This window comes from Sapajus apella, unplaced genomic scaffold, assembly GCF_009761245.1.
Source record: "Sapajus apella isolate SASKATOON/1434 unplaced genomic scaffold, GSC_monkey_1.0 scaffold23, whole genome shotgun sequence".
NCBI classification, from domain to species: domain Eukaryota; kingdom Metazoa; phylum Chordata; class Mammalia; order Primates; family Cebidae; genus Sapajus; species Sapajus apella.
In genome coordinates this window covers 22267729-22289124 of record NW_022436963.1, presented here as the reverse complement: position 1 = coordinate 22289124, position 21396 = coordinate 22267729, and the positions used below count along the sequence as shown (strand labels likewise).

At 40.6% G+C, this 21396-nt stretch overlaps 1 protein-coding gene across 14 annotated transcripts in view; it reads left to right on the top strand.

Moving 5' to 3' along the window:
* FOXP1 (forkhead box P1) overlaps positions 1-21396 on the top strand; it is a 632958-nt gene that overhangs the window by 375158 nt on the left and 236404 nt on the right. For 11 of the 14 annotated variants that reach the window (XM_032289662.1, XM_032289644.1, XM_032289647.1 and 8 more), the window contains one exon: positions 14737-14927. In XM_032289662.1, the coding sequence (XP_032145553.1) occupies positions 14748-14927 (180 nt within the window). In that variant the 5' untranslated portion in view covers positions 14737-14747. Of the gene's footprint in view, positions 1-4021; positions 5655-14734; positions 14928-21396 lie in introns of those variants that run through there. The other 3 variants (XM_032289649.1, XM_032289643.1, XM_032289651.1) reach the window with 2 other exon arrangements.

Genomic DNA, 21396 nt, shown 5'->3' with positions numbered 1-21396 from the left:
GACACCAAGTCTTTAAATTATAGCAATTTCTTAAGATTTTAAGGCAAAATGAGCTCTTAGAAGTGTGATTAATAGCAGGGAATGAGGCTAATGCTGGGTCATCAGTGGCACTCCATTACAAAAAAGGTTAGATTAATAAAAGCATCCATCTTTTTGACCAATAAAGCATTTGAATGATATGCTTATGGTTCTTATCATACAGTAGTTACTTGCTGCTAAATAAACTCTGATCTTATATTGTGGAAAGGCGGCATGACTTAAGTGGCTGATGCACAAGGTTTTTGATGGTGTGAGAAAAGGCAAGCCTGGAAGGGAGGCTCATTGTTGGAGCTGCTGATTTTTAGGGTGTCTTCTACAAGCATAATACCCGTAAACTAGGAGCCTCGTTTTGGGGACAAGTGTAAAGCATCTGGCTTCTTGGTTGATCATGCCTTTAGCAGTGTAAATGTCCATAGTAGCCCCTCAGTAAGTGCTTTGTGAGTTGCATTGTTAGGAATCTATTGCTTAAGGGTCAAGATGATAGCATGGAGGCTCATGAGGGTCTCTTAAGTCCCCAGTAGCTCAGTTGCCCAAATTTATGAGCTTTGTACCACTCATGGATGGGTTGAGAGAGGATTTTTAGGTGGCTTGTAAATCATTACCAATTCTCATTATTGTGGTTTGATGTTGAAGCAATTCCATTTTCAGTTCTTTTCTAATCCTTCTGATAAAGCCAAGGAGAAAGTCTCAGTTTGGTACCAGTATCTTTAATCTGTCTCTACCAGTTGTAAGCTCATTATTTAACAAAGAAAGATGACTCCACTCAGAGCCCCTGAGAAGCAGCAGGATCTAGCAGAATTTAATATCATTGGTTAGGTTTTATTACATGTATTATGAAAGTCTTTCTCTTCTACAAAGGGTTGCATACTGGTTTTCCACTTGAAGAAATGATACAAAGTTTTCTCTGAAGGTAGATTTATTTATCAAAACTGAATCATTTTATTTATTTATTTTTGAGATGGAATCTTACTCTGTTGCCCAGGCTGGGGCGCAATCTTGGCCCACTGCCACTTCTGCCTCCCAGGTTCAAGTGATCCTTCTGCCTCAGCCTCCTGAGTAGCTGGGATTATAGGCGCTTGCCATCATGTCTGGCTAATTTTTTTGTATTTTCGTAGAGATGGGTTTTTGCCATGTTGGCCAGGCTGGTCTTGAACTCCTGACTTCAGGTTCAGGAAGTGAACCTTGGCCTCCCAAAGTGCTGTGATACAGGCATGAGCCACCGTGCCCAACCGAAAGTGAATCATTTTTTGAAATAACAATATGGTAGATGTGGATGGAGATGGTGAAAATAATGAAGATAGAATGCATGGGCTTGGGAAACTGGCTCTGGTGCCACAACCTTTCTTGAGACTCTCAGAATATGTAAGATTTTCATCCTGGAGAGGAGTTGTGAAAAGAAAAATCAGTCCTTCCCAATCTTGAGTTACCCCAAGGCCTTCTAGAACTTTTTTTTTTTTTTTTTTTTTTTTTTTTGAGACAGTCTCTCTCTGTTGCCCAGGCTGGAGTGCAGTGGCATGATCTTGGCTCACTGCAACCTCCACCTCCCGGGTTCAAGCAATTCTCCTGCCTCAGCCTCCCAAGTAGCTGAGACTACAGGCATGTGCCACCATGCCCAGCTAATTTTTGTATTAGTAGAGACGGGGTTTCACCATCTTGGCCAGGATGGTCTCGATTTCTTGACCTCGTGATCCACCCGCCTTGGCCTCCCAAAGTGCTGGAACTAGAGGTGTGAGCCACCGCACCCAGCCCCAATCAGTGCTCCCTTTTTTTTTGTTTTTTTTTTGAGACAGTCTTGCTCTGTAGCCAGGTGCCAGACTGGAGTGCAATGGCCCGATCTCGGCTCACTACAACCTCCGCCTCCCGGATTCTAGCAATTCTCCTGCCTCAGCCTCCAGAGTAGCTGTGTCTACAGGTGCACGTCACCACGCCCAGCTAATTTTTGTATTTTTTAGTAGAGACGGGGTTTCACCATGCTGGCCAGGATGCTTTTGATCTCTTGACTTCGTGATCCACCCACCTTGGCCTCCCAAAGTGCTGGGACAGTGCACTTTTAAAAAATAAAACTTACAATTTGGGTTTCATAGGGAACAAAATAAGTAAATACATATAAGTACACAGAAATAAATACATATGAGTACATAGAAGTAAAACTAAATGTTGGCCTGGTGCAGTGGCTCATGCCTATAATCCCAGCACTTTGCGATGACAGAGGGTGTGGATCGCTTGAGGTCAGGGGTTGGAGACTAGCTTGGACAACATGGTGAAACCCCGTCTCTACTAAAAATATAAAAATTAGCTGGTTGTGGTGGTGCACGCCTGTAATCCCAGCTACTCGGGAGGCTGAGGCAGGAGAATCCCTTGATCTGGGAGGCGGCGGTTGCAGCGAGCTGAGATTGTGCCATTGCACTCCAGCCAGGGTGACACACTGAGACTCCATCTCAAAAATGAAAATAAAAAGAGAGAGAGAGAGAGATAGATAGATAGATAGATAGATGATAGATAGATAGATAAATGGATGGATTAGGGCAAGTTTAACACTACACTGCTGGGGAAGAAGAAAGAAGACACATTATTTATCCTACTCATGGTAAGGAATAGGTGAAACTATCTTGAAACAGAAAAGCGCTCCCCATTCAGGAAATGATTATGTGCCTAGATTTAGCCTAGCTTTCAAAACTCCAGCACTGAATTATGATTTCCCTTTATGAAGGGAAATAGTTACAACTCTGTGGATTACCATTTAGAATTGTAAACTATGTTTATAATCCTTTACTAATATTCTGGTTCATCCAGGGTCCAGGAAAAGGAAATAAAAACTGAAGCTCAGGAGAGCTGGAGAAGAGCTGAAGTGCAGAGAATCATCAGCATTTTCTCCTGAAGGCAGGGCAGTGAGGGTACCAGGACACAGCCCTCTGCTTTTACTTGTTTATTTTATTTTATTTTTCTCTTAGGTTCACTGGGGTGTTGGTTATATAAGGCTTTTCACTGTTCCCTATCTCCTAGTCATCCATAGGGTGGTGAGCATGGAATCTGAGAACGTTCTGTTCTCAAAGCATTAGAGGAAGATTCTCTGTTAGTTGTTCCAGCAGCCAGACTTGCATCATCATTCAGTTGAGCAAGTCTGAAGGACAGTAGAACAGCTTCAGCCCTAGAGGGCTTTTAAGCGAAGTTCTTGGTGTCCCTTCCCTGCCTGTCCATCAGGTGTTGAACAGGTCCTTGAGCCTGAAAAATTGCCTCCTACCAGGGCACTGAATGCTCAGTGGAAATTTTCTTCCCCTGACATTGTTGAGGCCTCAGGGGCTATGTTGATTTGAAGAAAGATGATTGTTGGCAGAGAGGGACTTAGGAAACAAACCGCAGAACAACAAAACAAAAACATGAAAGAAAACACATTAGTTACTTTGTGACTTTAGGTTTGCAGAACAAAGATTAGATAATTGAAGCAAGGCCTGGAAACTAGAACAGCTAGAGAAACTTGAGGAGTTTTTTCAGAGTGGAACTGGGGAGGGGGTATCTGTTGTGGGGGTTCAGGGATGACCAACACAATTTTTGTTACTTTCTTTCTAGACGGAGTGGAAAATTAACCTGATTGTTAATCATGTAATTGCTAGAATCCACTTAGGTGTATCTTTAATTTTTTAAATATTTTCTCATTTCCATATTTTGCTTTAGATGTCCAGCAGACAGTATTTTGCTGCACTTTGCACCGACGTCATGCAGAATTTGAAGAAATTAGCTAACTGATTATAAGTGTAAAATACAGATAAATTACCAAACTTTTTCAGTATGTTTTATTATTATTATTTTTTATTTATTATTTTTTTTAAGATGGGGTTTCACCATGTTGGTCAGGCTGGTCTTGAACTCCCAACCTCAGGTGATCCACCCGCCTTGGCCTCCAAAGTGCTTGTATTACAGGCGTGAGCTGCCACGCCTGGCCTGTTTTGTTTATTAAATTTTAAGTAATGGAGGGATGTTTTTCAAATGTATCAAAATTAAATAGTTTAATAGTGTTAAAGTATCTGTAAAAGAGATTGAAAGTAATGTTTTACTTGCAAATTGTATCTCTAAATATAGTGTCTCTGATAAGGTATGCTAACTTTCTTATAAAGTGTAGTACACATCAGGTGAATTTTTACAGATTAGACATTTATTCTTAACACATTTTTTTGGTGGACATACTGAACTTATTCACTCTGGGCTTTGAAAAGCTAAGATTTTATTGATAAGCTGACAGAATGAACCCCTGAGTGGTTATATGGGACATCAACTGATTATTTTATTTACATGATCTTTTTTAAGGAAAAAATCATAAACTGATATAGTTGGATTTTTGCAGAGTAGTTGAAAATGCTCCGCATCTGTTTGTGGGCCCACTGGGCTTAAAGGGGTATCTTAGAATAGAAGCTTGGTATGGGTAGAATGGAGCATCAAGGTTTTCCCTTTGGATAAAGCATTCAAGATCCGAATCTGTGTTTGATGTATATATTTCATTGATAAAAGAAGATGAGTCCAAGTATTGAATGCAAAGTTACTGAAGCATGAAAACGTTATATTGTTTTAAAGCTGTTTTCAAATCCAACCTTTAGTGATTTAAACCATGTGGATGCTTTATTTTTATCTGCAAGCCAGGAAATTAAAGGGTATTGACTGAGCTCTCTTGGTCTCATTTCGGGGTGACTGACCTCTTTTTCGTAGAGGGGCCTGCTTTTCGTTTTTTAATTTCTAAGTAATGTCACCAGTAAAGAGTTAACCGGACCTGACTGGATTTGCTCTGGCTTATATGATGATGAGTAATGTGATGTTGGTAACAGCAAGTTGTTGTTTATAAGCAAACATGGTATTGTGCAAACAAGCAGGCTTGGTCTCCAACCGGTTTGATTTCATGGTGGTCAGCAGCTGATCTATGTAACATATAACCTTTCTGCCTCTCTAAATGTCAGAAGAATGACTGTTTGTTTATCTTGCCTTCTTCCCAGCTGTTTACTCTGTAATGCATTTACCTCGACCTTGATTCCCAAAGAGTGGCCCCTTTCTCCTCCCCAGTTCTGTTTACGTTAGCCCTGCCCCTGGTGTCACCTATGAAATCTGTTGATTATTCCACCTGGTTAATGTTAAATTGCTCTTGTAAGATGATGTGTTTGTTCATAAACACAAATGCTGGGCCCCTTGTTTACTGTACCCATGGCAGCAATCGTTATTAAACAGATATTGCTTTGTTTGCGGGTGTGAGCAGCAGTTTATCCTGCAGTCTGTTTAACACACACACACACGTACACAAACTTAAATGCTAGAATTTTGATAAAGAAAGAAAAAGGAGAACTTGTCCCTGGAATGTGGTTGAAACAGACTTAGGTTTGCTTTTCTTATCTTTTGCTTGGATGAAGGGGCTGGCGAGATTAGCAAGTTGTTTGGTTTTTCTAAGAGATTTCCTTAGAGCAATGATATCTATGCAGTTGTTTGCTTTTTTCTGAAGGGAGAGAGCTCTCCTGAAAGGCCACTAGCTCAGTAATAGAGCATCAGATGGCTAGAAAATTCTTTGTGGAACAAATAAGGACTTAGAAGGTGTAGAAGAAAAAGTCTAGTACTATGAACAAGGCAGTCACTATCGAAAGGTACAATCCTTGGATTTCGTGTTATTGTTTATGTCTCGTGTGTTGTCCTGTAGGCTTGATACGATCCTGTTTGATGCATGTACTTTTTGTCAAGTTTGAGAAGGGAGGATTAACTTTTACTTTGATGTGTTCTGCATAAATCCTCCCTGCTATAAATGAAGACATTTTAACTGTGAAGAAACTGTACAGTTAATATGCATAATGTATTTTTAAAAGCCAGTGCTTTTACCTGTTTCATTTTAAAGTGAGTTTATGCTTTGTATCATTTCTAGTTAAGTAAAAGCAAGCATGTGGCTCTTTATTTAGTTTGGTGTGTGTGCGTGACACTTGTCCCTTGGACACTGGGACACCCACCTTAGATAAGACCTGAACATTAGCCTGACCTTTGTCGTGTTTTGCAAACAGCAGAGAAAACTCAGCCCGCATCATATCATCATTTGTTTCTTTTTTTTTTTTAAAGTTGTTTGTTGCTGTTTCTGAATTTGCCTTGTTTCAATATGAGGCACTCTGGCATTTGCTGTAAATTACAAAGATAACAACACTGACTAGGGTAAGGGTGGAGGCTGGAGGGTCATGACCTGCAGAGGTAAATAAATGGTGGTCTTTTATAAGAGAGAAGGCTTGCTAATCTGTCTGTGAGAGCAACTTTCAGGGGGGAAAAATACATATATATGTATTGGAGTTTTTGAAGGATAAAATTAAATAATTGTTCCTTTCACACAACGGAGAAATACAAGCAACAGAATTCTGATGGGCCACATTCACTGCATTGCCATGATGCTGTGAACATATTGTTCACTTTGGCCACTAGAGCGGTGAGGGGCTTGAGCCGAAGCGAGAGATACATCAAGTGTGTCATCGAACACGCCAGTCATTAATTAATCTTATGAACCTGGCCTCGTGTACATTAAATGATAGAAAATATGGAAATGAAAAAAAAAAAAGGTTTTTCGGAACTGGTTGTTGGTTACTTTATTCCACTGGGCTATTTGTGGGAGTTCAGCTGTTTGAATGTTCAGATGATGAAAGTTCCGCAGGCTTTGTTAGTTCTCAAACTTAAAATCTATTTTGTTCTGTAAAAATGCATTTTAATTAAGCTCCCCAGAACACCTGGCCCCATCATGCCTGACCTTCAGAGGCTTCCTTGTGGCAAAGCAAACAGCCTAGCACTGGATTGGCAAAGCTCCTTTTCAGTCTCTATTTAATTATTTGCGCTCCTCCGGATTAATATGCGAGGGAGTGGGTATGCATTCTGCTTTGTACTTGTTTCCTAGAGCGGCTTTTTTCTAACTTCCATCGTCTGCCCACAGTTGCTATGATTACGGCACTTAAACTCTTGTCTATTAAGGAGAGAAGGGAACCAAGACCCACCAGAGCTGAAAAGCTAAAAAATACAAATTTAGACATCTGTAATTTTTGGAGCAGGGTCAGTTTGTTATCTGTGCTCATTGGTGTCTTGTAAAGCTTGCAGTATCCAAGAAAGTTTGATGAAGACAATTCTGAAGAATAAGACATTTACAGTTGCTCTGAACAACTTTACTGCCTTGGCATTAGAATACAGAAATCCTTTTTTCCTCAGAAATATGAAGTCTCCTGTCTTCACATTGAAAGCCTAGTGTGCTTTTGTTAGGAACATTATTTTATTACCACCCTATTCCGCCAACTCTATTCTGAGTCATGAATTACAGGGAAAATTAAACATCCTATTCTCTACCATCTCCCGCCCATCTGAATTGTCCATATATATATATTCAGTGTTTCCAATGGGTTTTCGTAGGCCATTTCATTGGTTGATTATCTTTCAATGTTCAGTGAGATCATCCTACTTCTCTTAAGACCTAACAGATTTAATGGCTTCTTTCTGAGTTTCAGAACACCAAACAGTTAAAGAAATGTATAGGAAATAGAGTATTTTTAAAGTAGGAATATAAAATTTGTAGGCCAAGACAAACCCTTGATCTATTTGATCAAGAGGTTGGACTTGGATTTTTCTGTTATTTAATCATTTAACCAAAAATTTAGTAATTATGTATTAAATACCTGCTATGTGCAAGGCATACCTGAAAGTTAAGTTTGAGATAAAAGATTTTTTTTATTTATTATTCTTATTAAACAAATGGAGTTGGGAAAGTGGAGAAGAAAACCATTTTAATCTGAATGTTTCTTCCATTTAATTGATAAACTATTTCTGGTTTAATTGATACATGCAAATTAGTTTCTATTTCTTTTCTTCCTCTTTTGAAGGCCAGACAGCTGCCGTATTACATTATTGAAAATAAGCATGGCTTTTCTAAGTTTTTGCCAATTTAGGGTTCCTTGCTTGCCTCGGTCCTTATAGCTTCCCACTGGCCATGTGAGATGCATTCAGATGCATCTTGCCTTTGTGTACCTGTACCAAGCACTGCCTCTCCTGTATTCCAGAGGACAGGACAGGTCAGCGACACTGTTTGGACACAGATGCTATGTTCTCTAGGAGGGGTACTCCTACCAATGATTTGTTTCTCCTCTACGGGAGGTCCGACTCATCACCTCCATGATATTCTCAGCCTCTACTCACCTGAGACCTGGAATGATTGCAGTTTTACCCTGATCTCTCATGTGGCTAAATGAGTGGCCATGTTTGTTTTGTTTGACAATTTCTTTGCTCCTGAACTTTTTTCCCAGAGGGGCTAAATGAAATTCCAGATTTTTAAAGATACATGTAGACCTCTGTGGTGCATGATAAAGTTGATAATACATAAATCATTTTTAACAACAGGTAATATGCATAATTTATGGTGTTACAGTGCTATCTTTTTGATATTTATGATGGATAATGTTCAGTTTTGGCCCTCATATTACTGCTTTAAATTATACCACAAGAAAATTAATGAGAAAGTAGATTTATGAGTTTCATTTGTTTGTCAATTCGGAAATTAATTGGGTGTTAATTTTAGCCGTCCCTCATCAGACCAGGACTGTAGTATGTGTGCATTACTTTGCATTCATTGTAGCTTACCTCCCATTTACTGTGGGTCACTAGCTTTGCATACATTAAAATAGCCCTCCGGCTCATTCCCTTGATTACTTTTTGAACTGCCATGCATTAGAAAATTTACGCCTTTCTGTTATAATTATGAAAATGTGGTATTGGAAGACGGTGCCTTCATAACACAGTCAGCACTTTTGCCTCCTAAACTTGACTCTTGGGTAGTCTTTCCATGAAATGGGACCAGTGCCAGTAGGAGAGCAGATAGACAAATGCAGTGTCTATAGGGTTCATTCATAATTTGTAGACGTTATCTCAAGCGAGCATATATGGTCTGATATAACTCTGTTTCTCTTGTTTTGTTCTTCCCCATCCTGTCTCCCTCCCTTTTCATTTCCTTCAGGAGTATGCCATGCAACCCTGTGGCACACTCATGCCGCCATGGCGCTACATCTTGGGGCCTCCATCTTTCTGTCTCCTCACGTGCTTCCTTAACCGCTAAGTCTCATTTGTCATCCCCTACACCAGTCAGTCCCTCATCTCTTCAATGCCGCCTGCTGCGGCAGCATCTCACCAGGTGAAGAGTGAGCAGTGTAAAAGCATGGGCCTCATGCTAGCAAATGTGATGTCTCCATTGTTGCAGCCCTCTCCTGAGAGTCTGTGACTTTCATCTGGGATTTCTATTGCTTGATTCCCTCTCTATCATGAACGGGAGTAACACCCACACGGGCAGTAAAGAGTACAGAGCGGGTTTAATATCCTAGGCCACCCTACTGTTTGCCTACTGGGGAAAAAAACCTGTGGAGCTGCACCCCACTCCTTAAAACTCCTTTGTTTGTCTTATGTTGCCTTGTAAACCCTTTGCACATTAAAAGGGAATCAGTTGGTTTGCTTGATGAGAGCCATAACTAAATGTATGCTTTATATCTTAATACAGATAGATTTGGTCTTCTTTTTTCCTGAATGGCATGAACGCGATTATTGAGGGTTTTGAACCTTAATGATGCAACATGAGTAATTTTAAAAGTACTTCTCTTAGAACTAAAGCTATTCCAAGTCCCATCCTTATTCTTTCTCAGTCTACAAACTGCGTGGCGTTAACAGACAATAAAGTAAGAGCCATGTGTTCAATATTTCTAAAATGATGAAATCCACACAGTGAAATTCACATTTCCTCCCTCCCTCCCTCCCTCCCTCCCTCCCTTCCTTCCTTCCTTCCTTCTTTCCTTCCTTCCTTTTCCATGAGCTTCTGTTATATCTTCAAAATTACATGCCATCTTCCTTCTTTCTCTGCACATGGATGAACAATCAGAAAGAGGATTTTTCTTTTTGCTTGGGGGGTGGACTGTGTAATTACTCTAATCATTTTCCTAAAAGTGATTTCACCATTAACTTCTCTTCTCCCCATAGAAGTAGAAACATATTTTACAAAACTATGTTTAGTTTAATTTACACATCCTTTTATGAACAGACCAAGTTCTTTAAGGGCATTTATTCTGCTTCATATAAATAATTGATCAGCCAAGTTAATTTACTTCTGCCTGACTTGGTCAACCTTAATTAACTGCCCTGGAATCAAGACTGAACTTTTTGTTAGCTTAAAATCTTTCACAAGCATGATAACAAGGGCTTTATTTTCCTTAAATTTTCAGCATCAACACTGTAACCAAGGAAATAATCATAATAATAAAGCCCTGCTTTAATTTACTATAAATACATTGGCCTGGACATTATGAATTTTCCAGAATACTTCCAGAGAGCAGCTCTGCTAGCAACAGCAGTAAATAAGCATGCTAAACTCAGTCCTTGTCCTTTTCTACAGGGCCCTCCAGCACAAAATCGAACCTCTGAAACCCGTAGCTCTGTAATGTTTCCAAGCAGGAGGAGAAGTGGGTCATTTTGGCATCTTTAGGCTTTTTGACATCTATGCAATTGCAGCATCGGCCTTTGTAGGGTTATGTTGAATGGATCACGTGATTTAAACAGGCTCAGCTCATCTGGCAATACCATACAGGAAGGCAGAGGAAGGTTTGGTCTTGTTTCTAGAGGAAGGACTTGTTTGTGGGTATGGTGTGGCCATACCTTCGTATTAAGGCACTTTGTACGATTCTGCAGTGTTTCTTGCCGTCAGTTTGTCATGGAGCAAGGCATTTGGTTCGTTATAGGGTTAGTTACTCCCCCAGAGAGAAGCAGAGGTTATATAAACTGGGTGCCTGGGACAAGCTTCCTTGAAGAAAAGAGGGTGCAACATCCCATGATAGAGAAGATAGATGCCTCTCCTATACATTTCAGATGACTCTAATAATGGAAACTCAAAAACACAGTTGCTTGCAAATGAGTGCAGATGCTTTATATCATTGTATTTTAATGCTTTTCCTTGTCCACCTGCCCCTTTCATTGCTGTCTTTTCTAGAATTTTTTTAGTTTTCTTTTCATTAGTTCCCTTATTCACCACCCAGCACAGGCCTTTACAAACTGGAGATTCTTAAGTCATTTATTGAATGGACAAGTTCATGTCTGAAACAGAGAATAGTGACAGCTACATCCATCCCTTAACCGATTGAGCTTTAATTTTCCGATCTGTGAAATGGGGATAACATTTACCTGCCTTATCTCCCTCCTAGCCTTGTTATGAGTTTGAAAAGCACATCAGCGGGCTTTTGCAATTTGTGAAGTGTGATAAAGATATAAAGGCTTATTAAATGACTTGGAGCGTTTGATAGAAATACTGCTGGCCCAGACACTGATGGAAATGTTCTTAGACATTGACACTCCTATTTTTTCACATGTGCTTTTCGAAAAGCTGTTTTCTCCTGATTGGTGTGGGAGATTATGGGAAATTTTAAATCTTCCAACCTACATACTACTGTTAGCACTTGACTAATTAAGGACATCCTCAGACCAAAATAATCCTTTATGCAATTTTGGTCCCAAAGCCTGCACTCTCACAAACCTGATTCACAAGCCAAGCTGCTTGGCTTGATGCCTGCAAAACTTGTACTGGAGGACTTGGCAGTCAGCTTTGGAACTGCATGGAGCAAAAACAGGGCCTTCTCATCAAATTGTGTATTGGAGACTGTTCTTACTCCACCCACCAGAATGGTGTCTCATCAAGGAAACAAAAGCAGGACCAGTCTCTTAGACACCTGCTCTCAGGCCTGGGATCCCGATGACCGCATAGTCTGAAAGCAACATTCTACCTGCAGCTCTCTTCCCATCACGACAGGATATTTGGCTAAATATGCCTCATTCTGAGGGCAGGTGTAGAGTTTATATATATACAGTGCTTTTGTCTTTTCAGGATCAAGTCCTTGGTATGGGGAGGTATTCCCAGAAAGAAAAATATCCCTATACCTATTTTATCTATATCTATAGATTTTTATTTACATATATTTGAGATATATCTTAGTAATTAGATGGATTTCTTTGCTACCTACTCTAAGACAAATGCTGTCTTGCGTAAACATTTAACACTGTGCCTCTTCCTTAGTTCCTCCCCTGCCCCATTTTTTTTTGAGACAGAGTCTTGCTCTGTCACATGCTCTCTGCTCACTGAAACCTTGGCCTCCTGGGTTCAAGCACTTCTCCTGCCTTAGCCTCCGTAGTAGCTGGGATTACAGGCATATGCCACCATGCCCGCCTAATTTTTTTGTATTTTTAGCAGAGACTGGTTTCACCATGTTGGCTAGGCTGGCCTCAAACTCCTGACCTCAAGTGATCTGCCTGCCTTGGCCTCCCAAAGTGCTGGGATTAAAGGCATGAAACACTGTACCCAGCTCTTTTCCTTTAGTTCTGTACAAAGGGCAAGTTTGTGGAAGAGAGACTGAAACACCCAGGGAAAAGTACCTAGGTTTCACAAATTCATTTCTTGAAATGAATGTTTTGGTGATGAACAAGGCACATGTGTTGTCACAAATTATCTTGTTACCTGGTTCTTATATCTTAGGGAAGATTTTGGTTATTTTTGATAGATTCTTTACTCTATGGTCAGTAAGAATATAAGTGCAGTTTCTAAAGGACTATAATTATTAGAAAGTCTGATCTGAAGAGATGAGAAATAAAAATAGTAAAAATCAAGAAACGAGAGTGAATCAGCTGTTGCTTCTGAGTTTGTTTCCCACCTGCTAGTGAAAAATGCCACTCTTAATCTACTTCAGAATTGGATCAACTTAAAAAATATATACATCTTTTGGGTTTATGAAGTCTGTATCAAGTTGGATCATGCTATGCAGTGAAAGGAAATGAAGAAAGATGTGAATTTTTCTGCCTTTAATTTTTCCATTTGGTTTTTGTGCAAGTCTGCAGAAAACAGACTTCATCCAGTTTCTAGCAAGAAAACAATGTCCTCTAAAGATACCCAAAGATTGAAATTTCCCTGTTGTCTCATTTCATGTACGGGGCAGAAATCTGTAGCATTGGTTGTACATATGTCCTTCCACAATTGGAACACATTTAGGTAAAAATTTTCTGCCCTTTAATCTGGGATTGGTATTTCACGTTAAAGTCTTAATTACTCAGGCATTTCTCAGCTTTCACATTTGAACCCCTCACTTCCTTTTATGACCGGTCTATGCACTTGGGGCATGACCCTGCCATTTTCATTGTTTTGCCCCCCACTGAACCTCAACTTTAAAAATCCTCGTTGTGGGTAAGAACTTGGACTTTACTGAACTGGTTCAAATCCTGATTCCACCATTACTAGCTGTGACTTGTAGTGGACAAATTAAATAACTTGTGGAGCCTTAGTTTTCTCATCTGCAAACTGGGGGTAGCAATTGTCATCCGCACTAAATTAGACAATGTGTGTAAATCACCCACATTGCGGCCTGCCTGAACGAACACTGGTGATCAGTAGATGGTAACAGTTGGTATTAACAAATGTTATCTGTCTTTTGTCATCTTTGGACATGTTTTCTGAGCCAAGTGCTGAATTGGATCTCTGGGAAAATGGTTTTGTGCCCAGAGAGTAATAAGAATGAATGTGAAATGTATTTACGCCCAAGTGATATTTTATAGCTGCTCATTTTGCACTATATATTTTTCTTTTTTTTTTTTTTCTTTTGTTTTGAGACGGAGTCTCACTCTGTTGCTGTGGCTCTGTTGCCCAGGCTGGAGTGCAATGCTAAATCTCGGATCACTGCAACCTCCACCTCCTGGGTTCAAGCAATTCTCATGCCTCAGCTTCCCGAGTAGCTGGGATTACAGGTGCCTGCCACCATGCCTGGCTAAATTTTTTTTGTTTTGTTTTGTATTTCTAGTAGAGACAGGGTTTCAGCATGCTGGCCAGGCTGGTCTCGAACTCCTGACCTTAAGTGTTCCACCCGACTCAGCCTCAAGCGTGAGCCACCACGCCCAGCCCCATATATATATATATATATATATATTTTTTTTTTTTTTTTCTATTAGACTTTTAGTACTTTTGACCAGACACCGTGGCTCACAGCTGTAATCACAGCACTTTAGGAGGCTGAGGCGGGCAGATCATCTGAGGTCATGAATTCAAAACCAGCCTGGCCAACATGGTAAAACCCTGTCTCTACTAAAAATTCAAAAATGAACTGGGCATGGGGGTGGGTGCCAGTAATCCTAGCTACTCGGGAGGATGAGGAAGGAGAATTACTTGAGTCCGGGAGACGGAGGTTGCAGTGAGTAGAGCTCTTGCCACTGCACTTCAGCCTGGGCAACAGAGCGAGGCTCTGTCTCAAAAAAAAAAAAGTGTAATATAAACAAATAGTGCCTGCACATGTTGAAATTTAATGTTTATACCTAATATGCTCTATAGGATGACTTGCTGGTTTTTGAACAAAGAAACCAGGTATAAGAAAAATTTAATCTTGAATTCTAGGTTTACCCACAAATATTTAATTTTTCTAAGGGTAATAATATATTTAAAACAATACTACTGAAACTTAAATTGGGGAATGACAGTTTCAGACTTTGAACCTGGGGGCCTGGCCCACTAATGAGGGGATAAATGAGGGAAAGAAAATGACAACTGTTTACAGATTTTGGCAACATTTAAAGCAAGGCCCTTCTCCTTATGCACAACAACTGTTTTAACAGCTGCTTTTTTTTTCTTCCCCCTCCTCCCCATCTTGGAAATCCTTGTATCAGGTTTTTGAGTCATGATGCAAGAATCTGGGACTGAGACAAAAAGTAACGGTTCAGCCATCCAGAATGGGTCCGGCGGCAGCAACCACTTATTAGAGTGCGGCGGTCTTCGGGAGGGGCGGTCCAACGGAGAGACGCCGGCCGTGGACATCGGGGCAGCCGACCTCGCCCACGCGCAGCAGCAGCAGCAACAGGTACTGGGCTTCGGACTCCTGGGAAGTGGAGGGTGGTGGGTGCGAATTTTACCGCTGAATTTTGCACTTAACCACGATCAGTGTTTTCTGCTCACCTGTCTGTTCATCTTTCTGTCAGCGGGATCTCGTAAACTATCAGTCCTCTAGGGGTCCCAGCAGTTGGCTTAAGAGACTAATTTTCAAGCCCTTGGGAGTTGGAAGGCTTGCAGGTCCCCTTGTGGGGAGCAGTTGTTGAGAGGAAGTTGGAGTGGACCTGTGTCAGCTTAATCTGTCCCTGTTTGGAATAAAATTACTCTTTGGAGAAACGGTTCTCAGGGCTTTCATACAAAAATAAAAATAAAGCAAAAAAAACAGGCTTAAGCCTATGGAGAAGAAAATAAAGGCTACGGAATAAAAAGTGAGTAAGGAGAGTTGAAATAAATACATAGGGCCAGGTGTGATGGCTGACGCCTGTAATTCCAGCACTTTGGGAGGCCGAGGCAGGCAGATCACGAGGTCAGGAGTTCAAGACCAGCCTGGCCAACGTGGTGAAACCCCGTCTCTACTAAAATACAAAAAAGTAGCCAGGGGTGGTGGCACGTGCCTGTATTCCCAGCTACTAGGGAGGCTGAGGCAGGAGAATGGGTTGAACCTAGGATGGCAGAGGTTGCAGTGAGCCGAAATTGTGCCACTACACTCCAGCCTGGGCAACAGCAAGACTCGGTTCTCCTCCCCCCAAAAAAAAAAAAGAAAAGAAAAGAAAGAAAAACGTAAAAATGCAGGCAGAAATGGTTAGATAACAGCCAAAATCTAGAATATGGGCATCACTGCAGGAAGTTGCTTCCCTCTACCTGTAGGATTTGGGGGTATAAGGGTGTTTACATATGTTCTCTATATTCATGTAGCAGTGGGTTTGTGGCTAAGTCATACTGTTTTAAATTGTCTCTTATTAGTGCCTCCCCAAAATGTATATAAGTTGGGACATACTCATTCCTGTTAGTCATACTTTTTACAGGTACAGAACTAGATATCTGTGAGTGACTGGTAAAATATTTCCAAATGGTACAGGTGACCATTGGACATCAGGGCAGTGATGTCCAACAAAACCCAAGAAATTGTGTTTTATTGTCAAAATGTTGATAAAAATTCAAATAAGTAAACAGCATTTGCTTGAAGACTGGCTTTGGTTTCACAGCCTCTCTTGGAATCAGGAAGTATTATTAGGTTTTGTTAATAATAATAGACGGTTTGTGACCAGTTTTGTTCTTGATTTACTTATTCAAAACATAGTTGTGGTGCCACTCAGAAACAGGTGAATTAAAAAGAATGATGTATCTTTCGGTCTTTCTGAAAGCTGCAGGAACTTTTGTGAGGAAGGGGAAGATAAAGACAAAGTGCCTCTCAAACCGTTTTCTTGGAATTTGTGTCAGAGAAGCTAGCTAAGCTTATGTTTGGGATGCAACTTTGAGACAGGCTGTAAACCATGTTTTATTTCCTTTTTGCTAAGAGGTGTTTTTTTTTTTTTTTTTTTTTTTTTTGGAAATGGAGTCTTGATCTGTCACCAGACTGGAGTGCAGTGGCGCGATCTTGGCTCACTGCAACCTCCGACTCCCTGGCTCCAGTGATTCTCCTGCCTCTGTCTCCTGAGTAGCTGGGACTACAGGCACATGCCACCATACTCAGATAATTTTTATATTTTTTTTAGTAGAGACGAGGTTTCACCATGTTGGCCAGGAAGACCTCATGATCCACCTGCCTTGGCCTTCTAAGGTGCTGGGATTAAGGCATGAGCCACCGCGCCTGGCTGAGTTTTTTTAAAATACCAGGAATGATTAGATTGTTAGCTCCTTACAAGGTGGTGGAACCAACATGAGACTATGGAACCTGTTGGGAAAAAGATGCAACAAAGCTTAAGAAAGGAAAAGTCACAGACCAGCAAAAGTCTTAATTCAGAGGACTTCCCGCAAGTGATTTGATGTTTCTTTCATTGGCAACCCAGACGCATTTGTGCCTGTACCACAGGCTCACTTCAGCTGGAATTTGTGATGTTTGTTGTATATAAACTTTGTGCATTTTGGTTAGTGCAGGTGGCCAAATTCCAACCAGTGAGGTTGTTACCAAAACCTAGCAGTAGATAGCAAAAGGGTCTTTGTGCATTTCATGTGATGTCCTCAGCCATTATATTGAGAATAAATAATGTTTTTGAATGCCATCTTCTATGGCCTTACCAGAGAAGGGTCAAAATTGACTATTTCTTTTCTTTTCTTTTTTGTTATTTTGAGACGGAGGCTCGCTCTGTTGCCATGCTGGAGTGCAGTGGCACCGTCTCAGCCCACTGCAACCTCTGCCTCCTGGGTTCAAGCAATTCTCCTGCCTCAGCCTCCCAAGTAGCTAGGATTACAGGCACACGCCAACATGCCCAGCTAATTTTTGTATTTTTAGTCCAGATGTGGTTTCACCATGTTGGCCAGGATGCTCTCCATCTCTTCACCTCATGATCCGCCCACCTCGGCCTCCCAAAGTGCTGGGATTACAGGTGTGCACCACCATGCCCAGCCAAGATTGACTGTTTCTTTATGAAGCACTTGAGGTGGGGCTACTGACTGATGTGGTGATAGTAAATAATTAGTAGTTAGAGTACATTAATTAAATAAATGGGAAATTAACTTCTGATTTTTATTTGAGGAGCTAAAAATCATTCAGGTTCTCAAAGTAGTGAGTCAGCCAAAAAGATTTACATATAAACCATCAAAACATGTACATATACATGTACACACACATAGACAACAGCGATAAATTGGCTACATAGAATAAAGTTATAAAAGCATATTTCACCAGCATCTTCCTTAAAAAGTATCAGTTGCAAACGTATTCATCCACATCTTCCCTCTTTACCTTCACTGTGACCACTTTGGGAAATTTGTTGTTATGGGTTATTGATATAAAGGTCAAGAAATGTCTTATCTGTTTTTAAATGTTTTATGACAGTGTTTTCTCCATATGCCATTGACACATTTTGGAAAGAAAGCAGTAAGGTCTATCATTGTGGCTAAAACACCATGTATTGTGGTTGGCAAGCCCTTTGAGGTCTTTTAAAATATAACATTCACAGCTGTTCGACTCCCCTAAGTATATGATAAGGCTCTTAACAGGTCGTTGGGGAAAAGGGAAATCTGTAGATGAAATAAGAAAAACTACAGGATTGGAAATATTTCTACAGGACTAGAGTCATCAGTGTTTTTCCTCCAGACTGAAAACTACAACAATTAGACAGTTTGGAGAAATGTGAGCATTCTGCAATGGACTATGGTTGTTTTCATCATTTTCATTCTACAGGTTTTTACTTGAAGTGAGAATACCAGCAGTGAGAAAATCACAGCCATGCTGAATTCATTACTGCGGTAGTCACACAAAACCGCGGATAAAATTTCAATAACTGCAGGCCACAGTTGAGTAAACAGTTGCACTGAAATTTAATTCCTGTTGACTTTTCCCCCATTCCTCGCCAGGGGCACATTCTGATTCCGTAGTACAAAGACAACAGGGGTTACAGCTTTGATTAATGTAGGACAGTGGAAGAGAATTAGAACTGTAAAATATGTTAGCAGTCCATGGAACACAAAGATCTGGCTTAAAAGCACTTGGTATAAAAACGAGTTAATTATGCTGTGTGTAATACTGAATGTTGGAGGATTCTCCAGTTGCACCAGTACCATCATTGAGGATACCGGGAGAGTTTTTACTTAGTGCCAGGATTTAAAATAAATAAAGGCAAACCTTTCCGTGTTTGCTACATATTATCAAAGATAATTACAGATTTTTCAGCAAATGCCCTTTTCAGAATGGGAGGGCCCCGCCAGAGATTCACTGTGGAGTGCACACATTCCATAGTTTGGTTTTTAAGTTGGCTTAATTGCTTTCTAATGGTATTGTTTTTTTCTAAAAATTAGTTGACAACTTAGAGAAATGGGGCAAATCTGGCTTTTCCATCTTCTTTTGAAAAATTAGAATATCTGGTAACCTTGGACTGATAGTCCCGCAAGGGCAACAATTGTTGGGAGATGAATTGCTACTGAAGACAGGGAGCCTGCAGCCCTCTAGCCTGCTCGCCTTCCCACCAGCAGCATTGCTCATTTATGCCTCTAGGTAGTGGAGTTGGCAATTCTGGGCTGGAAGGTAGACTCATCACTCAGAAGCCATCAGCCCAAGAGAGGTGCTGCCATTAGCTGGTAGAGCCTGCCAACACACTCACAAACTGTCTTCCTTCCTCAAGACTAAATGTATTATCTCCGTAATGTTTCAACTCTGTTTATGTCTGGGCCATGAAACTATTATAACAATAGTTTTCTAATAATATAATTTGATAGAGTTTCTGAGCATTTTCTTTTATCCATTGAGTAATTCTTTCCCCGATACCATAACTGCTTTTTATTTCCTATTATGCCTGCCCCATTTCTATGTCTGTAAAAGTTGTATTGGATATGCACTAGTCCATTATGAAACTCAGCAACAAATACTATTAGCAATGACTAAAGTGTTTTTTTTTCCTTAAAGAAAGGATTTTAAAATGTCCAGAACAATTTCATAAACTGTGTGGATTAATGCATTTTAAAAGTCTTGAATTTTAGAAAGCAGAATTTTATTTCCATATTGCTGCAAATGAGAGCTTTTTCAGATAAGCATATTACATAGAGCATAATGTTTAGAAGTTTCTCCATATACAGCATATGCTGTCAGGTCAATTAACAGAATGCATACTAGAAAATGTTTATTCAATAAAAATGAATAGCTGTTAAATAAAACAGCTATTTCTTAACAACATTCCATTTAATGATGAGGTTTTTGTGGGGTTTCGTTCTTTTTTTTTTTTTTTGGTACCACCTGGCAGTTTTATTGTCTGCAAGTGCGTATAGAGAGAGCTTTGCTTGCTGCAGTTTTGAGGTGTGGCCATCATTTTGTATGAAGAGGGCAGTTGGAAGGGAATCTGTGAGAGAAACATAAAAATAAGATATGCCGTATTTGGAATTTGAACGTGTATTATTTAGAGAGTGTGGATAAGCAAAGTGTTTGGTTCCCGTGACTTCTTTCTTTGACATTTGGTTTAAGGGGCTGGGTCTTATGGCCCAGAAGACAGTGTGTATGTTTTAAGTTAACAATGTAAAAGAAGGAGAGAAAATGTGAAATGAGTAGTAAGGAGGTGGGAACGGTAGATAGGGAGCTTCTCTTGAAAGAGAAGAAGGGGAGTAAAGAGGACCCATTGGGCTGAATTTTTCCAGTGAGCCATTGAAGGAGGTTAAAGATTAGTCATTTTCCAGAACACAAGAAGCTCAGAGAAATGGGTAGGACTCAGGCAAAATGCCTAGTTATTCATATTCAAAGATGATGTAGAGGGCTGCCTGCCGGGGTGGCTCATGCCTGTAATCCCAGCACTTCGGGAAGTAAGGTGGGCCCATCACTTGAGGCCAGGAGTTCAAGGCCAGCCTGGTCAACGTGGCAAAACCCTGTCTCTACTAAAAATACAAAAATTAACTGGGCATGTTGGTGCACAACTATAGTCTCAGCTACTCAGGAGGCTGAGACAGGAGAATCACTTGAACCTGGGAGGCGGGGGTTGCAGTGAGCCAAGATTTTGCCACTGCATTCCAGCCTGGGTGAAAAAGTGAGAGTCTGTCTCCAAAAAAAAACCAAACAAACAAAAAACAAAGGGAATGTAGAAAATACACTGTTGGAGGAACCTGGGAGAATCAGAAATTGATATACCAGGTCCTCTGAACATTGGAAATGGTATTAGAGGGATCACGGTGTCAATGCTTTCAGAGGAGGGTAGAAATACTTTTTTTTTGTTTCAGCATAAATAAATACATAAGCAGGCTGCATGCATTGTCTCATGCCTGTAATCCCAGCATTTTGGGAGGGTGAGGTGGGCAGATCTTTTGAGCTCAGGAGTTCCAGACTATCCTGGGCAATACCGTGAAACCTTGTCTCTACAAAAAATACAAAAATTAGCCAGGAGTGATGGCGCATGACTGTGGTCCCAGCTACTAATGAGGCTGAAGTGGGAGGATCACTTAAGTGTGGGAGGTCGAGGCTGCAGTGAGCTGAGATAGCACCCCTGCACTCCAGCCTGGGCTGGGCAACAGAGTGAGACCCTGTGTCAAAACACACACACAAAGAAAAAAACAAAAAATAGACAAGCAAATGAAAATTCTTCTCGTCACATTCAAAATAGCAAAATATATCCCTTCATTAGTTTTTGTTAGTAAAATTGCTCGTGGATATTGAGTAGAAGGAGGAAGCCGTCCCGCAAATATTTCCTGCCTTTTAACTGCCTCTATGAGAAACAGTGCCTGCAGGAAATTGTTGTCGGTGTGTTTCTTCTGGCAGTAAGCACCTCTGCATGAAGTTGCTTATTGCATCTCATTTTTACCCATAGGCCTCTGGGGCACCATATTAAAATTCCACAGGCCATTCTTGGCCTTGTTTCATACCT